Raw genomic sequence first — 27,257 nt, 5'->3', positions numbered from 1 at the left:
GTGTCGGAGGGGGCGTGTGTCAGTTCGCTCACCTCAATCGGGGCGGGGGTCAGCACCAATAGAGAGAAAGCATAATGCAATTGGGTAAAAATTGGACGCGCTAAAAATCTGGAGAAAAAGGGAGAAGATTAGTGTGTGATCATTTTATGTCTTAAATAACTTGAGCCAGGCAAGTGCACTAATTATGCATTTCAATTCTGCTGCTACACTTAATGTTCCAGTGCCAGCTGTTTAAACATTTACATTTTCAGCATTTAGCAGACGCTTTTATCCAAAGCGACTTACACAATGAGCGGAGCATGATGAGCAATTGAGAGTTAAGGGCCTTGCTCAGGCCACCCAACAGTGTCAACTTGTTGGTGGCGGGGCTTGAACCGGCAGCCTTCTGTTTACTAGTCCAGTACCTTAACCACTGAGCTATCACTGGCCCCTCACTATTTTATAAGGTGTTTAAAAATGTCAAGAAGACTTTACAGACTGCAGTGGAAAACGTTAGAGGAAAAGCGTCTTATAATTAACTTGGCACATGATTTAATGTCATACTATTTAAACAGACTGTCAGTTTTGCTGCAAAGGAATGAACGTCTTGTATTAAGAAAATATTCTAACCGAGTGATGTCCAGAGCCTTCTGGACTTTAGCCTGTACTGAACCCAGGAGGTCAGCTCCCATCTTTTTCAGTAGCTGAGTGAGCAGAACAAAAAGCCAGTCCTGCAGGTCTTCTCTGTGAACTGTAACAAAATCTACCAGAGTCTCCAGGAACATACTGAAGACCTGAAACCCAGAATGCACTCATTAGGTACACCAACATGACCATCTTATAAGAACAAACATATATATGTATCTACACACACACACACACAAACACACACACACACACACACACACACACACGATGAAAAGGCAGAATTCATGTTAGGGTAAATGTTTAAGTATTTATGATGAAATAAATGAATAATATGTGAATGTAAAAGAATGAACCTGTACAAGTTTCACTTACTCTCTGTTATTAATATCCAGACCAAGGCAGAGCATGCAAAATAAAACACACACTTCGTTAGTGGGCCCAAATACATTCTTTTATACGTTTTCTAAAACATTTAGCATTCCTCTGTAAATGGTTATTTAATACAAAGTTAGTAAGTGAATGAAAGCCACATGCCAGCTTCTGTGTATGTTACCTTGCTGTGAGGATCTGCAAACATCCTGGTAAAAATCTCACATAATCTTTTCAGCTCCACTCGACTGCCAAACACACACACACACACACACAGCTGATTTCAGTGATACACAAGTAATAAATAAACTAGCAATAGGTTTGTTTATTTTTTGTTGTTTATTAGGAGTTTAACGTCATGTTTTACGCTTTGGTTACATTCATGACAGACATGGTAGTTAGGTTCATCAGTTCACAAGGTTATATCGAACACAGTCATGGACAATTTTGTGTCTTCAATTCACCTCACTTGCATGTCTTTGGACTGTGGGAGGAAACCGGAGCACCCGGAGTAAACCCACGCAGACACAGGGAGAACATGCAAACTCCACACAGAAAGGACACGGACTGCCCCACCTGGGGATCGATCCCAGGACCTTCTTGCTGTGAGGCGACAGTGCTACCCACTTAGCCACCGTGCCGCCCTAGCACTAGGCAATGAAGGTATTTTAACACTTGGCCATGAGCTTGTTGGACATCCCATGTCAGAACAATGGGCTACACACCTAACCATAAGCTTGTTGGAGATCCCATGTCAGAACAAAGGACATAACACCTGGTCATAAGCTTGCTGGACATTCCATTTCAGAACAATGGGTATTAATATAAGGTTAAATATCTACTAATAATTTCAAGAAATGTCCAGGCCAAACCCTACAGCCACACAAGCTTATAGAAACGGACCAGTAACTACCAGTAAGTACATAGCAATGTTAAAAAAAACTCTGCCCTTGGCAACTCCTTCATGGTTTATGTTGTCTTCATAGAAAATAGGTCTTCAATGTGTTTACATAAAGCCCAACCAAAAGAAGAGTCGCTTGTTCAAATCTGGTGTAGGTTTACCTGAGAACACGCTGGCTCTTGAGTAAATTCTGCAAACCCAGAAGTCCTTCCTTCCTCTCGGACCAGTTGGAGCTTGCACAGTGATTGAGCACCTCGGCGACATCCTCGGTTTGTCGAAGGTAGTGTGGAATCCCTCCGTTCCGAGAGCCGTACGAGCGCTCTGAGCATGCACTAGAAGCATCGCTGTTAGCATCGTCATCAGAGTACATTCCTGGAGACTCGAACCGCCTTCTAATAGGCTTTCGCTGCTTAAACCACAGATATAGGAGGTTGTGTAATGTAGTACCCTGTTTTTTTTGTTTTTGTTTAATTGACCAGCTAGAGGACAGTTACCTAAAGTTCAGCATGCATAGCCCATGTGTGCAATAAGATGTCATGCAGGATTTAACAGTAGTAGAGCGAGTACAGTTATTAATATCACCATGGCTTTGGTGTAGAAAATTGTCATAAATTAGTGGTGATTTACTACTAACAAGTGCAGGAACAAAATGTAAATGACCACTGTCAAAACTATGGCAGTTCAAAGGACCAACGTACAGCCAGCACAGGCACCAATTACTAAATCGAATTGTCAATCTTAGTATATTTTAGGCAATAACTAAGGCCCTACCTAATACATGGCCCTGAAAATCGCATCACGGATTGTGAAATGAGATGGTTCCCGTGTAATATGCAATTTGCTGTGAAATTCAAAATTGAAGGTGACAGGCGATTTATCATTTTTCATTCCTGTACAGTTCAAGTGCCTCACGTTTAATGGTTAATTTAGACTACGTGGAGGCCCTAGCAAGCCTACGGCCAAACAGTTAGCAATCGCTTAGTCAAAAGGTCCAAGATGTCAAAGTGTAAAGCAGCCTAAATCACTACTCAGGTACACCCTGATCACATTATCCCCCATCTTTGTCCAGGTGCCATCAACCAGCCAGCAGAGGTTCGTGTAGGCAGCCAGCCTGCTGGGTGGCAGAGCTGAGATTCGAACCTACTAGTTCGAGATGTCAGCTCTGGTGTGGTAGTGCAGGGGTTTTCAACCTGTGGGGCGCCAAGCGCACTTGTCTGGGGGCCAGGGGCATGGCATTATGAGATTTTTTATACTTATAAAACTAAAGCAATTCATTTTTCACCCACGGGAGACATATTTCATTAGTCTAACTGACCACGCACACACGCACGTTTAATGTTATTCAGTTCAGTCTGAAAAAAGATTCAGAATAGGCCTCACAGCGAAGATAACCGGTAACAAAAGCGACGACTGCTGTTAAAGGACGTGTGTGTGTCTTTAAGAGAGACGCTCTGTTCACAGTATCGATGTAAGTGATTCAGGAGTCAATTCAGTTTAAGCGCAGCGTAAGTTTCTTTTCTCAAGAACTACTAAAGAACATTTTGTGTGACTCGCTTACCTTAAAAAGCTCTCAGGCTAAATTAAACTGGCTATTACCACAAAGCGGGAGCCGACTCAGAGTCGTTCTGTCTGTGGAGCTAAACGTTTTTTGTCACTAACCAACTTAGTAATTGATGAACTTTTGTCTATGCTTGACTCTGAAGTAATGTTTTCTGCTCTCATCTATATCAAAAAGCTAGAACTGCTTATGATTTACCAAAGTGAACCACGAATTTATATAATGTGCTGACAGAATCGGCTCTGATGGGATCGGACTGTATTATCTTTTTAAAGTAATATTTTCAATCAGCAAAATTGCATCGTATGTATGATGTGCACAACGTTAATTACGTTATTTTAGCTCGTCAGAATGTCAGCTTTGTCAATGATTTCTGTGCGGTGGTTGACGAAGGGAAGGGGGTGTGGCGCAAGTTGGGGGTGGGGTTTGGGGCACGCGCAAGTTTGCAGTTGGCACACGAAGGGGGGCGCATGTCCAAAAAGGTTGAAAACCCCTGTGCTAGTGTGTTTTACCGCTGTGCCACCTGAGCGCCATTATAGCAGCATTTAATGTTTCTTTTTTCGTTACCCCCCATCTCCTTCTCTTAAGTTAATAGTTTTCAAGTCTCGCTTGTACGTCCCAGTCATCAGCCACTTCTTTTCACTTGCTAACGTTTGATTCCCTCGTAGAGCTGTATCACACGTATTATGCCAAGCTTTATGTGACTCCCTCACGACTTGCACAGGTGCCCCGATTAGTCCCAGATTTTGCACATTGCAGTGGTAAAACACCCTGTCCAAACTCCCTCTCTCAAAGACGGGCAATTATGTTTGTGTGGATGGCCCAGCTAGGTCGGTGGCTCTGCTGAGATTTGAACTCGCAAGCTCCAATTTGTTGTAGTGTTGTGCTAGCGTGTTAGACAGCTTTACTAAAACACGTGATGTTTAACTGATTAAAATATTCTATATAAGAAATTTGACAGTCATTTTAAACAGTTTAATCACTTGTGCTGACACGCTGCATGAGAAAATGTTGGTGGAAACTAAACATTAGATGAGACTAATCTAGAACTAAAAAAGTTCATGCTGCTTTAAAGCTCTTACAGCTTTGTTTGTAATTAATGATATGAGTGACACACAGATTAGTGAATAGGATGGCAAAACAGACGTTGTAATAGCTACCTTATTCCTGGAGTCTCCTAACATCTGGGGATATTACCAGACCAACAAGAAAAAAAGGCATACATTTAAAAGAGGACTTGACAGTGTAAAGTAGTGCAGAGACATGACACATTTCTGTGACACGTCATTTCACTAAACATACATTGATGTAAGCATAAGAAATAAAGCATGACACACAAAAATCAGTTATATACACTGATCACCCATAACATTAAAACCACCTTGTTTCTACACTCAGTCCATTTTATCAGCTCCACTTACCATATAGAAGCACTTTGTAGTTCTACAATTACTGACTGTAGTCCATCTGTTACTCTGCATGCTTTGTTAGCCCCCTTTCATGCTGTTCTTCAATGGTCAGGACCCCCACAGGATCACCACAGAGCAGGTATTATTTAGATGGTGGATCATTCTCAGCACTGCAGTGACACTGACATGGTGGTGGTGTGTTAGTGTGTGTTGTGCTGGTATGACTGGATCAGACACAGCAGCGCTGTTGAAGTTTTTAATTACTGTGTCCACTCACTGCCCACTCTATTAGACACTCCTACCTAAATGGTCCACCTTGTAGATGTGAAGTCAGAGATGACCGCTCATCTATTGCTGCTGTTTGAGTTGGTCATCTTCTAGACCTTCATCAGTGGTCACAAGATGCTGCCCACAGGGCGCTGTTGGCTGGTTATTTTTGGTTGGTGGACTATTCTAGCAGTGACATTGAGGTGTTTAAAAACTCAATCAGCATTGCTGTGTCTTATCCACTCATACCAGCACAACACACACTAACACACCACCACCATGTCAGTGTCACTGCAGTGCTGAGAATGATCCACCACCTAAATAATACCTGCTCTGTGGTGGTCCTGGGAGAGTCCTGACCATTGAAGAACAGGGTGAAAGCAGGCTAAAAAAGCATGCAGAGAAACAGATGGACTACAGTCAGTAATTGTAGAACTACAAAGTGCTTCTATATGGTAAGTGGAGCTGATAAAATGGACAGTGAGTGTAGAAACAAGAAGGTGGTTTTAATGTTATGCCTGATCAGTGTTTAAAGACACAATTTAACCCTTGTCTTTCTTTATACTCTACTAGTACAAAGGATCAAAATGACCTACCCTCACTGAATCCCTAAAATAAGACAGCTTAGTTAAATTTTAAAACCCAAACCTACTTTGCACAAAGAAACAACCTGTCGTTCATCACAAACCTTGGGGTCACTCTTGGAAAAGTCAAATCTTAGGTTAAAATAAAATCTTACCTGCTAATAATCATACTCGAGACAACACAAGAGTTAAAGCAAGTATTTTGGACGATGGGTCTGTTCGAAAACCTAGTGAGCTGCCCTGCTGCCTACTCCCTACCTACTGAAGTAGAGAGGATTCAAATAAGACATCAAATTTATAGGGCAGGTTATTCAGACACTACTTAGACTGGTGATTGCATTACCGCAGTTTTCACTTACTAAGCCAGTTAGCCTTAAGCCATTCAACCCAATAGGCTGAGGCGGCACAACCCACTAGAATGCCAGCTAACATCTCCCTCCATTTACCTAAAATGGTTAAACTGTCACAGACAATCCAGAATTTGCAAATAAATGACACTTGTGCACCTTTATAGAGATAAAAAATTAACAATGTATTTACATTGGAAAATAACTTGTTTGTTGCTCCACGTTTGTGTGCCATATTTGTAATTTTTTGTGAGAAAAGTTGTGCCGCACTGAATGCTGGGATTGCCTTCACCGCTAAGAAAGCATCGGATGATCCCTCCCTTATTCAGTCAGATTATCGCTTTGAAATAAGGCACCTTAGTAAGGTATCTAAGAATTCAGGCGTCTTCTCGGAAGCGTGTGTAGGATGATGTAAAATGCTGACTGTTTAGAGAGCTCACTAGGTTTTCTGACAGATCCAATATCTTTACTATGCACATTTTCTACACATATCGTATTTCTATCTTAGCCGAACCATCTTATATTGACTTTGATCATTTCTAACCTTAAAATCATATTTTTTTAGCCAGTTGTGACCCTTGTTTGATCTTACCAATGCATCTGCAACTGCAGCCTCGACCTCGGTCCCCGTGTTCAGAACCCTCATAGCATTGACCGAGGCAGAGATACGGGCCTGGTGGATGAGCCCAAATCGATCTAAAGAGAAAAGAACACCAGAATAAGCGTATATTGCAGTGGAGGCAAATATGAAGCTACTTACCGTGTCAGAAACCTTATGGAAACTCTCTTAGAGCAAGGAAACAAATCAGCAAAATCAATTATGCATGAGAGATAGATGTTCGAATATGCAGCGAAATTAAAAAATAAGCCACTGTAGTCTGAAAAAAAACAAAAAAAAACACACCACCACAAAATACAATGAGGCCCAAACATAACTCTATATATGTCGAAACACCACAAGATTCCACAGGCTTTGTGTAACTGTAAGAATGAAAAACAAAAGCCATCACAAATAAAAAGCAAGACAAATGAAATGTTTCTTTCCTCATGCTAGTGAAAATGACTAATAAATAAAAAACTGAGAAGCAAAAACTTTCTAAATAAATAAAACGGGAACCGAAACTTCAGCATGAACACAGAACATGTGATGAGCGTAAAACTACACACCTGCACTAGCTGCACAGTGCAGTTGTACATCAATATACCAACTATGCCACTTCCCCACAATCTGATGTTTGACCATCTAATAAACACTCAACCAAACAACGTGAAGTGTGAAAAACTGCACAGACATTGGATGGTTTTAAAACATGCTGACTGGAAGATAGGGGGGGCATGCAGGTCACCTGACTGGGCCACAGACTCGGCTGTGGACAGCGCACTGGTAGAGCGAGAGTGCCGTCGGGATGCTGCAGGGACAGGAAGAAGGAAGAAGGAAAGGGGATTGGGGGCACACCCCACAGAGGGTTAGTGTTATAGTAGTGTGTTTACCCGAAGTGCTATCCAACGATGAGAGACAGACACGGACTAGACTGAACATGATCAAGCAATGCGAGAACAATGTTTGCTACTGACAATCACAAGGAGAATCGGATTAGCAGTCAACACACATAGCATTGATGTGTAAACTGAGGTACATACAGTGCCTATATAAGATTGTCATACCCTATCGAAATATTTGCCTTTTGTTGCATGATAACATGAATAAGGGGCAGTGGTAGCTCAGTGGTTATGATATTGGCCCTGCAACCATAAGGCTGATGATCGACACCCCACCAAGCAAGGCCAGTCAGCCTCAATTGCTTGCGTTGTATTTAGATATGTGTGTAAGCTAAATTTTATTTGTTTGTTTGTTTATCAGTATTTTTAACGTCATGTTTAACACTTTTGGTTACATGTCTTTGGACTGAGGGAGGAAACTGGAGCACCCGGAGTAAACCCACGCAGACACGGGGAGAACATGCAAACTCCACACAGAAAGGACCCGGACCGCCCCACCTGGGGATCGAACTCAGGACCTTCTTGCTGTGAGGCCACAGTGCTACCCACTTAGCCACCGTGCCGCCCCTAAATTTTATTTTATTAAAACTTAAATGTTAGGTTTTACACACTTTGGTTGCATTTATGACAGGGCAGATAGTTACTGGTTACAGAAGATTCATTAGTTCAAGTTTTTATTGTTAAACAAAGTAATGGACAATTTTGTATCTCCAATTCACCTCACTTGCATGTTTTTGGATTGTGGGAGGAAACCAAAGCCTCTTGAGGAAGGCCACACAGACACGGGAAGAACATGCAAACAGCACACAGAAAAGACCGGGATCGCTCCACCTGGGAATCAAACCCAGGACCTTCTTGTTACCCACCGAGCCACTGTGCCACCATCAGCTAAATGCCATAATATTAACGAAAAAAAATTAAGTCTAACTTTTTTTCTATATTTACATGCTATAACCCTCATCATGCTGGTTTCAAAGCCCTGACCTAAATTTGATTTTTTTTTAAAAATTGTGGATGGACTTGAAAAGAGCAGAGCATTTCCAATCACCACGAAATTTGTCTGAACTCAGTTCTGCATGGCTGGTAGGGACTTATCCAAGCAGACTGATGGGTGTGATCAAAATACGTTACTAGCACTGAGGTACTAAATCAGAGGACTGAACATTTTTCATATTCTATTTTTGCTGTTTTTTTATTATTATTAAATTTTAAATTTTTAATGTTATATGGCAAAATGTGTAAATAAAGCTGGATGAATATGAGTTTTGATTTCAGGTTGTAAGACAAGAAAAGTACACTATATAGAAAAAAAAAGTATTGGGACAATTCTTCGAATTTTTAAATTCACGTGTTTCTCAACAACAATTGCTGGTATAATACATAAATTAGATATTATGTGCTTCCAAGTTTACAGCAAGGGTTTCCTGTTCCAGCATGACTGTGGCCCTGTGCACAAAGCAAGCTCTATAAAGACGAAGAAAAGCTTGGTTTAAAGAAACAGAGCCCTGACTTCAGCCCCACTGAACAGCTTTGGAATTAACTGGAACATTAATTAATTAATTAACAAATTAACTAATTAATTAACTGAGCACAGATTCGCACAGCCAGACTTCAAACTCTTGTGAGATGCCTTCTCTGGCTGAAAAAATCACATAGATGTCACTATTTTAAAATCATTTGTTTTTGAAATAGGAAGTCCAACAAGCTTATGGTCAGGTGTCCAAATACTTTTGGCCATACAGACTTAGTTTCAAAAGGGTATGACGATTTTCTATAGGCACTGTGTGCTGGCGTTATTTTGTTTACACATTATTCTTTCCAATCTATCTATGGTTAATAAATCACAAAGAGAAAATACTAGTACTGATTATTTTGAAATGTTAAGGCAAGCAAAAGACAACTATACAAATAATGAAATAGGTATTAGGATGGGACAGATCTACAGAGAAAGGTGGAAAGACTATTTGGGTACTAGGAATTTTTTTAGGACTATCTTAGGATTTGTAGTGAACAGGTGGCTATTTGGGAACTCCATCAGTACCTGGTCCGTTTTACTCACCCAGAGGAGTGAAACCCCGAGCAGGGCTGGTATCGCGGCTGCTCTCGCGACTCGTGTCACGGCTGCAGCCCTGACTCATGCTGGGGCGCGGGATGCGACTGCTCCTGGCTAGCGTGCGGTAACGAGAAGCAGCAGGAAGAAGAACTTTACCACACAGCTCAGCTGTTAGAACACACGTTAGGGCGTTAGTCAGGCTGATGAGGGGCCAGTGAGTGTTTTAGGAAGAAAGGAGGCTTCGCTACTAGAGGGTTGTTTTGCATTACAAAAAGGTTAAGACGGTAAAAGCAAATGCTAACAGTTTTGAATGCATTAGCGTATCAAGGCAACATTCAACATTTAAATGTCAACCAGCAAAGGAACAGATTATGCATGAGCAGTGTAAGAATATAAAATCTAGCCAAGACCTGTGGCTAGTCAAAGGTGTACAACAAGAGAAATGATTAGTCACCATATTTCTTTATTTATTTGGGGTTTAACATAGATTAATGACACTTAGATGACACTTAAGTGACATCTGCTCTTTTTTTATGGTTGCTCCCATATTTCGGGGTCGCAACAGCAGATCATCCTGGTCTGCATACCTAATTTGGCACAACCCTTTTTATTTTATCCGAGCATAGGACCGGCACTGAGAGTGCATCTCCCAATGGAACTGGATGTATTTAATTCTCCTATGCACAACATCCTGGCTGGTGCCTAGCACATGTCTCCCCTTAGACTTCTGCAGGCTGTTAATGGCATTTGCACATAGGGTAACTAATTTAGGGATACTAAAACGTGGCTCTCTGTGTGCGATACAAAACTCCTAGCGCAGTCTAGTGCACTGAGAGTCACGCACCAACCTCCATTATCCCCCATCAATCAGCCAGTAGAGGCCATAAATACATGAGTTATGAGAAATCCTCTCTGGCATCCAATCCTGACGAACGAGCCAATCATTGTCCATGTAAGAGCCCAGCCTGCCGGTAGCAGAGCTAAGTTTTGAACTCGTGAGTTTGAGATGTCAGCTCCGGTAGTGCCACCTGAGCGCCCTATATAATGATTTTTAATAAGGCAGTCATTACATTTTTTCATTAAATGTTGTGGCTAAAACGATCATATTTGTGATCTTGGATATTCCTCAGGAGTACACCACACCTTTAAGTCTTCAGGGATTAATATGGATAAGAACATATCAGTAAGACCTCTAGGTTTTGGGGTAATAAACCATGAGCCAATGTGTGTCGCCTTACCTATGCCCATTCTGCTAGGGCTGGTCTCTCGGCTACAGCCCTGGCTTCTTGGGACCCTTGCACGTGGTGTAGAAGCTGTCGGTGTGGTGCGTGGAACTCTGCCGTATGTGTGACCCAGCAGCTTTCCTGGAGAACTGGAACGGCTGCCGGCTACAGAAAATGCAAGCGTCAGTGCAGTAGATCATTTCATACAGAAACTAAAGGTAGTAAAGCTGTCCAAGCTCTATTAAGTGCAAATCTAAAGTCACCCCAGTCGTGCAGGCATCTAAACTTATCCCAGAGATTGCATATTGCAGTGGAAGCAATAAGAAACCCTACCCTCCCTCAAACAAGGTCAACTGTGTGTGTGTTAGCATGTTTCAAAGCAAGTGGCTTGTAGTCAGTAATACACTGATCAGGCATAACATTATGAGCACTGACGGGTGAATTGAATAACACTGATTATCTCTTCATCACGGCACCTGTTAGTGGGTGGGATATATATATATTGATGTGTTAGAAGCAGGAAAAATGGACAAGCGTTGTGATGACTAGACCACTGGGTCAGAGCATCTTCAAAACTGCAGCTCTTGTGGGGTGTTCCTGGTCTGCAGTGGTCAGTATCTATCAAACATGGTCCAAGGAAGGAACAGTGGTAAACCGACGACAGGATCAAGGGCGGCCAAGGCTCATTGATGCACGTGGGTAGCGAAGGCTGGCCCGTGTGGTCCAACCCAACAGAAGAGCTCCTGCAGCTCAAATTGCTGAAGTAGTTAATGCTGGTTCTGATAGAAAGGTGTCAGACTCCATGCCTCAACGGGTCAGGGCTGTTTTGGCAGCAAAAGGGGGACCAACACAATATTAGGAAGGTGGTCATAATGTCATGTTTGTTACTGTGCCTCATTACCAAGTTGAATATTTGCTTAGCAATAACAAGGGTTAAATAGCCATTCCTCGTTTTCTTGGTGATCTTAATCTATTATATTAGATTATATAAAATTAGCTGTATGGCCCACTTTGCACAAAGCATATCGTTTATGCTATAAAAGTGTTAAAATGCCTAGATTAAACCCTGGCTTGGACCCTTAAATGGGTCACGAGCCAAAAAAAATTGTGCTGCAAGGAAAAATAATAATAATTAAATTAACTTGTACATGAACGCCCCTCTTGTGGAGGCTTTATGTTACATCTTAACCACAGTAAACCACAGTAGGATCCGATCGTAGAGAGAGAAAGATGAATTATTTGGATTGCCTGGGTCACAGAAAACATCATGGACAAAATGTGGGTCTAAGATGAGATTTCAGCATTGCACAAACACTTTCCAATGTACATCAGGACGTACTTGTGCTATTTGCAAGATCAAGTGTTTGTACTGGCACCAACTACTACACAAGTTTGACATAAAATACAAAGACTACAAATAAATGAGTCACAACTATGAACCACAATAAAAAATAAAATAGAACACAAATAAAAAGATGAAATCTGGTGAAGAAACCAATAACAATGGTTAAAAAAAAGACAATGATGACATCTATTAAGGTGAAAACATGCTTTATGGTATTTATGACAAAAGCAGGGTACAGTCATGCAGCCTGTGGGGTTGATGATGCATTAGTTTTGAGATGAACTTGGGGGTCTTACCACCAGTGGGGTTAGCTGATCTTGATCCTTGTGTATGGAGGTGCCAAAGGACAGGTGAAAAGTAGCCGGTTACAAAAGCAGCTTAGTGTGACGTGGTTACCCAACATGCACCAGACAAAATGTTTTCCATTCCAGCATTAGACAGATTAGAAAAGCTTTTTTTAAAAGACGTTACATTACTAGCATTTAGGGATGTCACGATCCGATCTCAAAGATCGGAATCGGGGGCGATCAAGGCATTTTTTAACTGATCGGTATCGGCTTTACTAAAGGCCGATCCTAATTCCGATCCTTCGTTTTACGTCAGCAGGTCCGCTGTGTGGAAATACTTTAAATTGGAAAGTGAAACAAGTCCAACAGTGAAGTGGAATGTCTGCAATGTGAGCGTTTCACGAGGTGGTGGGAGCAGAGCTGCGTTCATTACTGTAGAATTTTACTGTTTATATGGTGTGTGAGTCGAGGATCACTCCGGTTTACAAAACAATAACTTTTAATCCGAGTATGAAAACTTCAGGACCATAACATACAGCTTTTACGAGTTTACGTGTTACAAGACTGAACAACATCTCAGTATCAAGCACTCTGATTGGCTTAGTTATGTAACCGAGCGTCGTAGTGATGCACTCGCTTAATAAAGAAAGAAATACACGCTATATTCACAAATTGTCGGGAGCATAACACTTTATTAACTTCTTCTGTTACGGTACCGAACAGCGGACAGCTAGAGTTATGGCGTTAGCCAAGCATGCTATTCCATGCACTATGGAAGCCCCAAAGGGTCAAAACACACTCACTTCGCATAGAAACGTCCATCAAACCACTGTCACAATACAAGCACTTTAAGAACTGGCTTTCCTTCATAACAAAAGAGTGACTTTCCATTTTATTTTGGTATTCAGGTTTTACTGTAATGCTCTTAAGTAACTTTTTTGTTTGTTTTTATATTCAAGTTAAGCTGCTACACCACTTCTGAGTGGAGATTTCTGTTCATTTTTAGTGTATCACTGCATTAAACAGAATTATGTTCTTTGAATGTAAAGTTCAAAGTGAAACTGTAATTATCTCACTCATTTTGAGTGTTCTAGTTTTACTACTACAATGCTGCACTAAGTTTGTTTACTTTTATTTTGTAAAGATAAAAGAACATTAAGCCAATAGCTTGGATGCAGGCATTTTTTTTCCTACAGCACTGCAGAGCTATTCAGTTGTTAAACATATACACTGGATTAATTTGAATAACTGTAATGTACTTGAAGTGTGCACTGTGTGAACAGTATTATCTAGTTCTTATCTAGACAATATCTAGAAAATACAAGTATCGGTTTGAGACTCGATATCGGCTCGGGATCAAAATTAATGATCGGGAACAAAAAAACGTGATCGGGACATCCCTACTAGCATTACATGTTTAAAGTGCTCTTTTCATCTGTGTATAGGACATAGAAAACTGCCAACAGAGATATTTGGCCGCAGGAAAAGGAGAACATGTCATACTGCAGTAGTATGTCATTCTGGAAATGAATGTGTTTGGTATGTTGGGCTTGGCAAAAATGACTCTCGAATGACCTACTCAAATATTGTTGGAAATAAGAGAAGGCAGAATGTGGAAACTTACGCTGAGACTGAGACACCAGTTTAGCTCTGCTTCGTCCTCGACTGTCTGTTACTGTAGTGTTTGCACCAGCAGTGCTTCCAGAGCTCTGCCTTCTTGTACGCACACGACCTGTATGGAACACAAGCGAAACGTACAGATATGGACAAGTCATTAGATAGAGAGAAAGAAGTAATATTAATAAAGAAAGGGAGAAAATAGATTTTTTATTAAATAAAGGAAAGAACTTTAAGACATTAAAGAACAAGGAGTTTGATAGACATGCGTACTAGGGATGTAACGATACACTATACCACTGATGCGATGCGATTCACGATAGTGTTCACGATACGATTTTTTCCCAATTTTTTAAACAAAATGAAATTGAAGACAAATGATGACAGTTTCCTTTTATTATTTCTCTTTAAAAAATAAAATAAAATACTGTATTTGTGCTCATGTTTTATTCATCTAAATAATTAATGTATTTTTATCTCTGAGGTAGGTACAAACTATGCAAAACAATGCTGCACATTTCCCTTTTAATGTATTAAAAAAAAAAAAAAAAAAAAAAAAAAAAAAAAAAAAAAAAAAAAGTGCCCGTACCAGTGCCCTCTGCTGTTTAAAGTGAATATCGATTCATTATGCATGTAAACCGATTCAAATCGTTACACATGTGAATCGATTTTTAACTGTCTTGTGGCGCATCGTTACATCCCTAACGCTTACATAAAATCTTTTCAACCATTTTTTGCTTGGTCATTAACTTAGTTTGTGTTTCAGGAATGGAGTCAGGTGTAGAATTCATTTTCAAGAAGCACACTGGTAAACTTAAGCTCGTTTCATTTTTCAGATCACTAACACACATTTTAAGGTACATGAGGTACAAATTCATGTTTTAATGGGTATACGATGAACTAGAGCAGTAAATGGAACCAATGCGAAGTAAGCTAAAGGCCTGTTGAGATTGTAGTTACCATGGTATATTTGTGCATGTTTGGCAAAAAATCTATAAAAAAAAAATTAAAAAAAATCAGGATTCTGATATTGAAATGACCTGTGTGAGGCTTGCTGGGGTGTAAAGCATATACAGTGTACTAGTGTCGGAATACTAGCACCACCACCATTTAATTAAATCGAAATATAGGATGCTTGGGTTTATTTTGAGTACATCTGCAGGTAAATGTAATTATTATAAGTTATAACATTTGGATAGATTTGTTTATTGTTAAAAAAATTTATTTATTTATTTTAATATGATTTTAACATCATGTTTTACACTTTGGTTACATTCATGACAGAAATGGTAGTTACTCATTACACAAGATTAATCCGTTCAAGTTTATTGTCAAACACAGTCATGGACAATTTTGTATCTCTAATTCACCTCACTTGCACGTTTTTGGACTGTGGGAGGAAACCGAAGCACCCAGAGAGAACCCATGCAAACTCAACTCAGAAAGGACCCAGACCACTCCACCTGGGAATCGAACTTGGGACCTTCTTACTGTGAGGCGACAGTGTTACCCACCGAGCCACCATTGTTAAATAAATAATATTATAATCCAAACAGAAACTAAGATGCTGAATTATTAACAAATGCTTGTATCAACAAATGACAAATGAGCACTAAGGTGGCACAGTGGTAAAGGACACTAGCCCACTACTGCTGCGACCTGGGGATCAAATATTTCACTATATTTTAGCTTTTTTATTTTTGTTAAATAACTTAAGGTTTAATTTTTGAGTTGCTGTAATAAGTGACGTTCCTCTGTCATCTGTTTACCTACCGGGCGGGCGGAACGGTGCTAAGTGGGTAGCACTGTCGCCTCACAGCAAGAAGGTCCTGGGTTCAATCCCCAAGTGGGGCAGTCCAGGTCCTTTCTGTGTGGACTTTGCACGTTCTCCCAGTGTCTGCGCAAGTTTCCTCCGGGAGCTCCGGTTTCCTCCCACAGTCCAAAGACATGCAAGTGAGGTGAATTGGAGATACAAAATTGTCCATGACTGTGTTGGATATAACCTTGTGAACTGATGGATCTTGTGTAACGAGTGACTACCGTTTCTGTCATGGATGTACCCGAAGGGTGTGAAACACGACGTTAAAATCCAAATAAACAAACAAACAAACAAACCTACCGGGCATCCACAAACACATGACTCATTAACGTCCGGCGGGATGAATGCCAGAACAATCTAGCCATTGAGAGATGCAGATGTTAATGCGCTTTCAGATCTGTGTCGACCCCTAATATATATATAGTGACAAATGTGAGCAGTGGTCCCCAACCGGTACCGGTCGGTGGGTCATTTATTACCGGGCCGCACACAAAGAATAAATAATTAGAGATTAATACATCAGCAATGAAAACACTACTTTTTACGGGTGTTATTGTTTCTAATCACCCCTAGATGAGAGCAGCGTCTCATTGCAGGAAAAAAACTCATTTATGAGCAGCTTAGTTTATTCTATTTTAAATCCTCCTGCCCCGCCGGTTTGTGAAATTATATATTATATGAAACCAGTCCGTAGTGCAAAAAAGGTTGGGGACCACTGAGCTAAAGTACTTTGGTAGCACTTAGCAAGGCAGCCTTGTATAATAATAAAAAAAAAGACATTGGAGTGTTTTTTAAAAGCTTTTTTTGAAAACCCATTGATGATGATGCTCGCTATTTTGCATTGTATATTTTTATGAAGGTATATTTCATTAAATAAACCCAACTATCATTTGAAACAACTTGAACATGTTACTTATAAGATAAGGAATAGCTTAATGTAGTAGTAGTTTTAAAAAGCATTAGTACATCATGCAGACAGGCATGCAGAAAAAGAGTCACCACAAGGATTGGAGTGTTGTCACTGACATACAGGAAAAAACACAGAACAGTACCGGTCACACTAACAGTACTAAGCTTAGACTTAGAGACACACACATACACACAAATCTTACCATCTATTTTACCAGCAGTACCATCTTTGGGGCAAAAACAAAGATGGAGAGTGCGGGGAGTGAAGAAAGGAGGTATAAGAGGCAGAGATTAGAGTCAGTTAGGCTTAAAGCATGGAAGGCTGTAACCGAAGATAGGGCTTGCAGAGAAGCAGAGGTGGATATTTGTTTAATGAGTGCAAGTAAAGGAGAAAAGAATGATTAAACAAAATCACACCAAGACCAAAATATGAGAAGAAAAAAGTTAGCGGATAACGTCTGGTATAGTTTGTTCAATCAAGTTTGAAATCAATTAAAATTCCTGCTTACTGATCGCCTCATTTATTTACCGTAATCTATAGGTCAAAACATTAGTTTGATTCATGAAGTCTGACTTTCTTAAAATGCTTTGAAGCTTGCCAAAAGCACAGTTAACCAATTACACCACCATACATGACAGTGATTGCTGTTTGTTCCTCATCAGAGCACAGTTTAATAGCATCTAAGGTGGCCATCAGCTTTATTAATGAGCTGTTGTGACCATAAAAGCCAGTGGTTTTATGGGCATTTGATTAAAATTCTCTAATGAAGGTTGAGACTGGAGAAAATATGGATTAACTAGCTACGGTCTGGATGCTCTGAGTTGACGGCTGTTAGCTTGAGGTTTGGGTTCTTACCCAGGGAGGCATAGGATCCTGGGGGCAGGGCTGCAGCTGAGCTGAAGGGTGCGGGCGAAGGTACGGCAGGCATTCGGGACTTGGCGCTGGCAGCGGCGTTGACGTCGACGTCACTGCGTGAGCGCTGGAGTGAGCCGGGGGTGGAGGGTGTTCTGGAGCTCACCACCTTACCTATCAAGACAAAAAAAATCAAGTTTTTAGGAAGAGAACCTTAGAGTGTGTCGTAAAGGAAAGAAATTGATGTTATGATATGTGATCATGGTAACAGTGTGTGGGTATCAGAAATGAACATCTTACTTCTGGTCATGCTTCCTCCTATAGCACTCCTCACAGACAGGGGTCGACTAAAAGGGAAAAGAATGCAATGTGCAATTACTTATGTGTCAGTGGCAGCAAATTAAAGATGGACAAAAAGGTTAAAACTGTATTTTTGTCAAAAACTTAAATAAATATGCTAGGGTGGTGTAGTGGTCTAACGTACAGCAGTATAACCCACTAGTACACCACTGCAAAGTGTTCAAACTTGTGAGTTTCAACCTGGGCGGACGTTCAGACCAACACAACTTGTCATGATTGCGGTAGGAAAGGTCAGACAGGGGGCCTGTCCAAAAACCTAGTGAGCTGCCTTGCTGCCTACTGCCTCTCTAAGCAGCTGCCCAAGTAATAAGACTTTAAACTTATAAGGCAGGTTATTCAGACACACAACTTAGACAGTAATTACGATTATTGTGTAGCTTACTAAGGTATCACAGTTAGCCTCAGGCTATTCATGAAGGCAGAGCAGTTGTAGCCTATCGGTTAAGGTACTGTACTAATAAGCAAAAGGTTTCTGGTTCAAACCCCACCAAGTTGCCGCTGTCGGGCCCTTGAGCAAGGCCCTTAACCCTCAATTGCTTAGACTGTACACCAATCAGCCATAACATTAAAACCACCTCCTTGTTTCTACATTCACTGTCTATTTTATTAGCTCCACTTACCATATAGAAAGACTTTGTAGTTCTACAATTACTGACTGTAGTCCATCTGTTTCTCTACATACCTTTTCAGCCCACTTTCACCCTGTTCTTTAATGGTCAGGACCCCCACAGGACTACTACAGAGCAGGTATTATTTGGGTGGTGGATCATTCTCAGCACTGCAGTGACACTGACATGGTGGTGGTGTGTTAGTGTGTGTTGTGCTGGTATGAGTGGATCAGACACAGCAGCGCTGCTGGTATACAAAGTATGCAGAGAAACAGATGGACTACAGTCAGTAATTGTAGAACTACAAAGTGCTTCTATATGATTAGTGGAGCTGATAAAATGGACAGTGAGTGTAGGAACAAGGAGGTGGTTTTAATGTTATGGCTGATCGGTGTAATCTAAGTCGCTTTGGACAAAAGCAGGCAGACACGGGGAGAACATGAAAACTCCACACAGAAAGGACCCGAACCGCCCCATCTGGGGATCGAACCCAGGACCTTCTTGCTGTGAGGCGACAGTGCTACCCACCGAGGCCACCGTGCCGTCCGACAGGTGATGAGATTTCCTTAATCAGATAGGGGTTTTGCAAGCAGCAGCAAATTCAGAATTGGGCATTGAAATTGACAATTGAAAAAAGAGAAAAAATAATTCTAGGTATTCAGACGTGAGGCAGCAGTGTGAGAAAACTTTTACTGACGATTCACTGACAAATTAAGGCAGATGGGTTCTGTGGCCACAATATACAAATAAACTAAACAGACAGGACTTATTCACTCCGCAGTTCTTCATTGGTGTGTTTTGAAAATGAAACGAAACCATTATAACTGCAAATCGCATTTGAACGCCAGTCTAAGCATGAAATGGCACACCAGTTTCCTAAAGAGATTTCTTGGGTAGATAAATGTGAGGTGATAACATCGATGTTCTTCTGCTTGATAAATAATGTACTGGCTCATTTCATGAACAGCAAATATCTCGATGAAGCTCTTGACTGGGAGCTAAACAGTGAGTGTGAACATTAGGCCAGTCAATTCAGCACACACGTGATGAATGTAGCCTGACAATGTCACTTTCTTTAAACAGACGATCTAGCAGATGCCAGTCGGAGATGAGATAATTGCCTAATATCAGTCGGGAGGTCACTATGCTAGAGAACACATCAGTCAATCATGGCACATGTTCATTCTGAGTTGGCATCCGATTACAGTACCAGACTTGAATTGATTCACAAATGTTTGTTAAGGCTGCAAGACTGCATGGCTAAGTGTTAGATTTTATACACCTGTGGCAATGGGACTGAACGAAACATCTGATTTCAGTTATTAAGATATATAAATATCACAGGTAGACAAACAGTATATTTATTTTTAGTCTTATTTGTGTGTGATACTAACGTTTCTGTATCAAATGTATTTAATCAGTGTTTTATTTTTTCAGAAGTGGTTCATTAATAATAAGCTAGAATTTCAGCTGAGTGACACTCGGTATACTTTGGGGTTCAACCAGATCTAATGTACAAGTGGAAGATGATGGTGGCACCAAGAATACTTATGATTTTTAGTAACCTTAATTAAAACTTACTATTTAAAAGGCTTATTTTCCATATAAAGAACACACACAAAAATGACAAATTGGAAAAAAAAACTGCATGGAAAGCAGAAATGCTTCATAAAAATTAAAATACAAATAAAATACAAACTACTTTTAATTTAAAAAAAATATGAAAAAAATCAGCATTAGGATGTCAAATGTCTGTTTCGAATGTGTTACATAACGAAACCAGACTAAACCAAACATGTAGTGATTAGGGATGTCCCGATCACGGTTTTTTGTTCCCGATACCGATCCCGATTATTAATTTTGATCCCGATCCGATACCGAGTCTCAAACCGATACTTGTATTTTCTAGATATTGTCTAGATGAGAACTAGATAATACTGTTCACACAGTGCACACTTCAAGTACATTACAATTATTCAAATTAATCCAGTGTATATGTTTAACAACTGAATAGCTCTGCAGTGCTGAAGGGAAAAATGCTGCATCCAAGCTATTGCTTAATGTTTTTGTATTTTTACAAAATCAATCAAAATTGAGATAATTACAGTTTTACTTTAAACTTTACATTGGAAGAAAAAAAATCTGTTTAATGCAGTGATACACTAAAAATGAACAGAAATCTGTGTAGCAGCTTAACTTGAATATAAGAAAAAAAGTTACTTAAAAGCATTACAGTAAAACCTGAATACCAAAATAAAATGGAAAGGCTCTTTTGTTATGAAGGAAAGCCAGTTTTTAAAGTGCTTGTATTGTGACAATGGTTTTATGGACGTTTCTATGCGAAGTGAGTGTGTTTTGACCCTTTGGGGCTTCCATAGTGCATGGAATAGCGTGCTTGACTCAACTGTCGGCTATTCGGAACCGTAACAGAAGAAGTTAATAAAGTTTTATTCTCCCGACAATATGTGAATACCGTGTATTTATTTATTAAGCAAGTGCATCACTACGTTGTTTTGTAAACCGGAGTGATCCTTGACTCACACACCATATAAATAGTAAAATTCTACAGTAATGAACGCAGCTCTGCTCCTACCGCCTCGTGAAACGCTCACATTGCAGACGTTACACTTCACTGTTGGACTTGTTTCACTTTCCAATTCAAACTATTTCCACACAGCGGACATGCCGACGTAAAACAAAAGATCGGGATTAGGATCGGGTTTAGTAAAGCCGATTCCGGTCAGTTAAAAAATGCCTTGATCGGCCCCAATCCCGATCTTTGAGATCGGATCGGGACATCCCTAGTAGTGATATAATAAAAGTTTTGATTTTATTAAATCCAGATACTTTATTGGCAAACCGTTTAAATGCAGCATTAGTGATTGTAAGTAAGCTCTGTCTACATTTGCATTTTTGATGCTGTGTCAGCTACAACTGAAAGCAAAGTTTGTTTATTTATTAGGATTTTTATGTCATGTTTTACACTTTGGTTACATTCATGACAGGAGCGGTAGTTACTCGTTACACAAGGTTCATCAGTTCACGAGGTTATATCAAACACACTCATGGACAATTTAGTGTCTCCAGTTTACCTCACTTGCATGTCTTTGGACTGTGGGAGGAAACCGGAGCTCCCAGAGGAAACCCACGCAGACACGGGGAGAACATGCAAACTCCACATAGAAAGGACCCGGACCGCCCCACCTGGGGATCGAACCCAGGACCTTCTTGTGAAAGCAAAGTAATGTCAAAGTAAAACCATTGATGTGTGTGTGTGTCTTACTTGAGGCTCTCCTGAGAGCTGGAAGAGGAACGGTCAGATTGAGGCAGAGACACAACACTGTCTGAACTCTTCAGGTAGGACTGGATGGCTTTCTGATAGGTGGACTCCAAAGCCTGGAACAGATGCTCCGCCTCTCGGCTGTAGTGTCCATGGAAACCCCAGTAACACCTTAAAATGACCAAAATAACTTCTTTAATTTCTGAAGTAGATGGCAAATAAAATCAGTTGTTTTTTTAACATAAACAAAATACTTAAATGACTTACTTTCTGGCTATGGATCTGGCCTCAGAGTCAGCATCATGGATTCCTTTTTTGATGGTCTCGGTAAGAACTGCAACATGCCTAGGATAGTACGGAAACATCATCAAAAGAACTGCAAACTTCTAGTTGCAAGGTCTGGTCCTTAGACAACAGAAAGTCTTGAAAGTCAGGAACGTCTTTTAAAAAATTATTGGACCTAGTAGCGGACCCTTAAGACATTCAACTCGCAGCAAAAGCAGCCCGAAAAGAAAGAGGGGAGAGTGGCAAGCCAGCACTCTTTATAAAAGGGGAGTAGGGAACATTGCCATGGAAACAGCAGGGACGCATGGTTGCTGCTCAATCCAGGCTCATCAATTAAGACCCCCGAAAAGACTCATCTGTTGCCCGTTCAGCCAAGATAAGACAAGTAATAAACACTCTTACAAGTAAAATGCCAACAAAGCTGGAGCTGGGGAGCTGAAGTAAACAACATGACTACATCCACACATTGGTGTAAATGGAAAACACGCTTGCTCCTAAAAACGTTGCATTTCTTTTTATTAGTCAGTTTATTATTATGATGTCCGTTTGATTCAAATTTTTTATTTATTTCTCTTTATTTTTTGCACTTAGCTTTGTTGTAACCCTGGCTGTAACCCTGCTAAACTCTACCACACCACTTTAAAAGTATCACTGCACTCTGGATCGCACTAAACTTTGTAATATTCACAAGTGTACCATTTTATCTGTATATACCATCAGTATTTGCAAATGTGCACATGGTACTATTGCACTATTTACACCAGCACAATCTGCTATATTTATATACTGTACTTTATTTATTGTCATTAATTACTTATTCATTTAGCCACTTTTATTTACCGGTCATCATGTAATTATATACTAGTCTACCTGTATATACTGTATAATCAGCATTATCTGTTTAAAATTCTTTGACTTGTGTCTCCTCGTTTCACTTATATGGTCCCTTCTGCACTTTAACTGTAATATATGTAAAAATACATACTGTAAATATGTAATAAATGTAAATCTCTATCTTGCACTTCTGGCTAGATGCTAGTTATATGTTTATTAGAATTTATTAGATGTAACATTCTTTAATGTTACACCTGGGAATTGAAGCACCTACCTTTCTAATGTGTTTGTCTGCCATTCTTGCAACAAAAGATCTAAAAATTCATAACACCGCCTGAAAAGATAAAGATTTCGCTTGAAAAAAAATATGACATAGAAATGTAATCACAACATGTATTCCTTGTTAATATCGTTACATAGACATTTCTGTTCAAGTTGTTACCTTCGAACGGCTACTGATTTGCAGGTGCAGTTACTGGTGATGATTGGGATGAGTCGAGAATAGTGTGTATGCTGGAAATATGAAAAAGAAACAGTGTTATGGGTCAAAGATTTATACCGCTATGCTGGAAAAGGTTTACTGTGACATTTTATAAATGATTAGGTACTTCTGTGGTGCCAACTGATGCACGATGCCTTCATCAACACAATTACCAGCTAAAAAGAATTAACCTCATAACAAAAGCCCTAGCTTTTTCAAGACATATAGATGTATTACAAACCTAAAACTGTCCTTTTTCTTTAATATACACCAATGAACCAACACATTAGGACCATCCCATAGTGTGCATGGTAATGTCTATTTTGTAACATAAATAGTGAGCCAGTTATGAGAGCACTTTCTTTACATAGTGTTGGGCTTTAATGCATTATTGTTTGTTTATTAAGAATTTAACGTCATTTTGTATCTCCAATTTACCTCACTTGCATTTCTTTGGACTGTGGGAGCATACCGGAGCACCCGGAGGAAACCCACGCGGACACGGGGAGAACATGCAAACTCCACACAAAAAGGACCCAGACCGCCTCACCTAGGGATTGAACCCAGGACCTTCTTGCTGTGAGGCGACAGTGCTACCCACTTAGCCACCGTGCCGCCCCCTTTAATGCATTAAGGTGTTGAAGCTGACCTCTTTCAGATCTCTAATATACATTTGCATTTACAGGTTTTTCCGTCCTGTGTGATTGTTATTGTCTTATAATGCCATGTTATCACATTTGTGAAATTTGTATTAAGTGCAATTTTGTTCTTTTGGAGATTCCATAATCAATGGAAAAGTGTGCTTCTTTACACACGTGATCATCTCTGTGCTGTGCCTCAAAAGAACAAGTCAGTAAAGTATTATGCTCCCTATAGTTTGTCTATGTACAGTTTATTTCTTTTTTTTATATTAACTTAGCAAATTCTGTAGACGCTCGGTTACATTAGCAATCAGTTAGTCAAAATGTCTAAGATGTTGAAGTGTAAACTAGCTAAAAATACTACTTGGTTAACTGAGAATGGTGGTGTGTCAAAACATGCACGAGTATTTTCGTCTTTAAGACGCAACTGCACCATTTGTGTATTGTAGATTCCATTTATTCTGTCATTCAAATTATAAGTGTAATTTAATGACTGACATAAAATATGGAAAATTTTAAGTTAGTAGAGCTATATGTACTGGGCATATGTAGTCTTTGTCTTTCTCTGTTGCAGGTGGGGTCTTCTCCTAGTATTAAGTGTTGGTGTGTCAATTTAAAATGACCTCTTCTACATCTAGTGTAACTTGGTCTGTACATTTTCCATAATGTATTTTTGGTTTATTCCTGACATTGGGGTGAATCTGTTTGTGCATTTCATTCCAATTGCCATTTATTTTTAACATAGTCGTTTATTAGGGTTTGATGTCTGTTGGTGGAGGTTTGAGATTGGTTAAGGATTTTCCTGTGCGATAATAAAGCATCATTCAAACCCCTAAAGAAACACTTCAGAAAGTTTTCAGGACAAACTATGTGGTAAAGACACTTACTCGTAAAATGAGGCGGATAGCAGCGACACCTGACGTGGCCATTACTTTGGCGCTGTTGGGCACGAGATTGAGCAGCGCAGGCATGATGTTCTCTGCTCCGTGATCAAATTTGTTCCCCAACACTAAGGACAAATGTCTGATGGCAAAAACAACAGAAATGTATCAAGCAGGGATTTGGATGGCAGTAAAACATAAACCCATTAATATTCATCAGCCGGCTACATTCAGACATTAAACGTGACTCCGTGCTCCACTGACATGTCTCACAACATTAAAAAAACATTAAGGTATGATATCATTAAGGCTGTGCACGGGATACAGATTTCAGTGAGCCAAGGACATTTTCTATGAGTGACAGCTTTTAAATTGACGGTGACACAAACATGAAATACGTGACAGTTTTTGACAGGATTTTTGAAATAACACTTCTAAAATGAGACTTATTTGTCTTTAGATGTCAACACTTTACCAAACTTGTTTTTAATGGATAAGTGCATTTAAAGTGTCCGAAGATAAATAGCACTTACACAGATATGGTCAAAAACAAAGAACAGCATCTCCTAATTCTACTTTTTTATTATATAGGACCTAAATAACAGTTATCTGGTCTTTATCAACTTTATCAAACAAACAAGATGGCAAAAAATACACAACAGGTTTAATGTGACCAACATTCAGAAAGCAGGTAGAGAGAAAAAAAATACACAATCCACCAAAACATTATACACATCCACATATTGGAAGTTGCCTTTAGTAGACATGTCAAAAAAAGCAGATATGAAGGTTAAAAAATCTGGATGAGTTGGATAGGCCAGAATACTGTGTTAAGGTATCTACGAAATAAAATCTTCCTCAGCTGTTTTTTTGGCAGAACCAGCCATTAACCTTAGTACAATGGGTACCAGGGCTTTCTCCTATGTTGCACCTAAACTCTGGAACACAATCCCCCACCCATATTCGAACATTGCAATCCATCGCAGAATTCAAAACGGGTCTTAAGTCATCTTTTTAAACTGGCTTATTCACTTTAACATATCTTGTACTTTTTGTTTTATGCTTGTGTGTTGTGATAATTTGTTTGTTGTAGTTGTAATAACTTATTGTATGTTTTAATTCTTGTTTTAGTTGATGTAAGGTGACCTTGAGTGTCATGAAAGGCGCCAACAAATAAAATGTATTATTATTATTATTATAAAATAGTAATGGATGCTCAAAGTCAGCCGATGCTCAGTGGTCGAATGAGGGACATGAACCACGACACACTGTTGGGTATCCAAGACTCATTAATGCCAGAGGACATTAAGCCTGTGGTATCTGGTACGGGCCAATAGAAGAGCTACTGTGGCTCATTTTAATACTGGTGGTAAGGTGAATATGTCACAAGACACAGTGCATGTGTGCTGAGCTGAGTAGTTGTTGGTCAGTCAAAGTGCCTATGCACTCCTAAGATCTAAGTGGAGATGTTTGGTCATCATGCAAAGTACAACCACCACAAACACCTCATGGCAACTGTAAAGCATGGTGGTAGAGGGGGTGTGATATTGTTTTTTCAGCAGCTGTTTTTAATGCCGTATCAGAACATTGAGGCTATTCATACGACTATATAGATTGTGTCTTAAGTCAATTGTCATTTAAAACAAATTATAGAAGATGTTTTAGATTTAAATGTGTCAAAAAATTTTGTATTTACCCTGATGCTGTTGTCTTAAGCAGGTTTTGAATATTGTTTTCACTGTTTATAGTGTTTGGTAGTCTGTCAGTATGTGTTTAATTGTTAGTCTATCTTTACATAGCTGGCAAGTTGGTGCATCTTCCCCAGTAAGAAGGTGCTTGTGTGTTAGCTTGGAGTGTCCGATGCGATATCTTGTAAGGATAGACTTGGGGGGAAAAAGAGACAATGATAACCTCTACTTTGTAGCACAAAGGGAAGGCAAAGTCATCTGTGTAGCAGCTTGAGCTGGGCCAAAATAGGATCAGGCGGCAGGTCAATGACCCATTGCACACCAACAAATAGATATCTGAATGACTATAGAAGAAAACAATCTGAGGTGTCAAACTAGACGAGTTTAGGTTTAGATTTTAGTCCCACTCTGATACTTGAGCAGCCCTCAAAAAGTAAGTTAACTGAAGAATGTTGATGATGCCCATCTGTTAACTTCTGAGGTGGACAAATCAAATATTTCAAAGATCCAACATAGGCTACAGGGGTAGGG

The 27,257-nt window shown here is 39.8% G+C and overlaps 1 protein-coding gene across 1 annotated transcript in view; it reads right to left on the bottom strand.

The window, feature by feature from the left end:
• The window catches only part of clasp1a (cytoplasmic linker associated protein 1a), a 97,476-nt gene that overhangs the window by 22,479 nt on the left and 47,740 nt on the right, over positions 1 to 27,257 (bottom strand). The window contains exons 13-29 of the mRNA XM_063005986.1: positions 25,045 to 25,180; positions 23,478 to 23,548; positions 23,310 to 23,369; positions 22,184 to 22,261; positions 21,920 to 22,087; positions 17,969 to 18,015; positions 17,672 to 17,842; positions 14,095 to 14,202; positions 10,854 to 11,003; positions 9,622 to 9,729; positions 7,409 to 7,471; positions 6,655 to 6,758; positions 4,616 to 4,639; positions 2,059 to 2,306; positions 1,181 to 1,244; positions 1,000 to 1,002; positions 610 to 773 (exon numbers count right to left, since the gene is read on the bottom strand). Coding sequence (XP_062862056.1) covers positions 610 to 773; positions 1,000 to 1,002; positions 1,181 to 1,244; positions 2,059 to 2,306; positions 4,616 to 4,639; positions 6,655 to 6,758; positions 7,409 to 7,471; positions 9,622 to 9,729; positions 10,854 to 11,003; positions 14,095 to 14,202; positions 17,672 to 17,842; positions 17,969 to 18,015; positions 21,920 to 22,087; positions 22,184 to 22,261; positions 23,310 to 23,369; positions 23,478 to 23,548; positions 25,045 to 25,180 — 1,767 coding nt within the window. The remainder of the gene's footprint in view (positions 1 to 609; positions 774 to 999; positions 1,003 to 1,180; positions 1,245 to 2,058; positions 2,307 to 4,615; positions 4,640 to 6,654; positions 6,759 to 7,408; positions 7,472 to 9,621; positions 9,730 to 10,853; positions 11,004 to 14,094; positions 14,203 to 17,671; positions 17,843 to 17,968; positions 18,016 to 21,919; positions 22,088 to 22,183; positions 22,262 to 23,309; positions 23,370 to 23,477; positions 23,549 to 25,044; positions 25,181 to 27,257) is intronic.

This window comes from Trichomycterus rosablanca, chromosome 12 (genome assembly GCF_030014385.1).
Source record: "Trichomycterus rosablanca isolate fTriRos1 chromosome 12, fTriRos1.hap1, whole genome shotgun sequence".
Classification (NCBI taxonomy): Eukaryota; Metazoa; Chordata; class Actinopteri; order Siluriformes; family Trichomycteridae; genus Trichomycterus; species Trichomycterus rosablanca.
The sequence above is the reverse complement of the archived record's forward strand: the minus strand, read 5'-3'. Positions and strand labels throughout refer to the sequence as shown.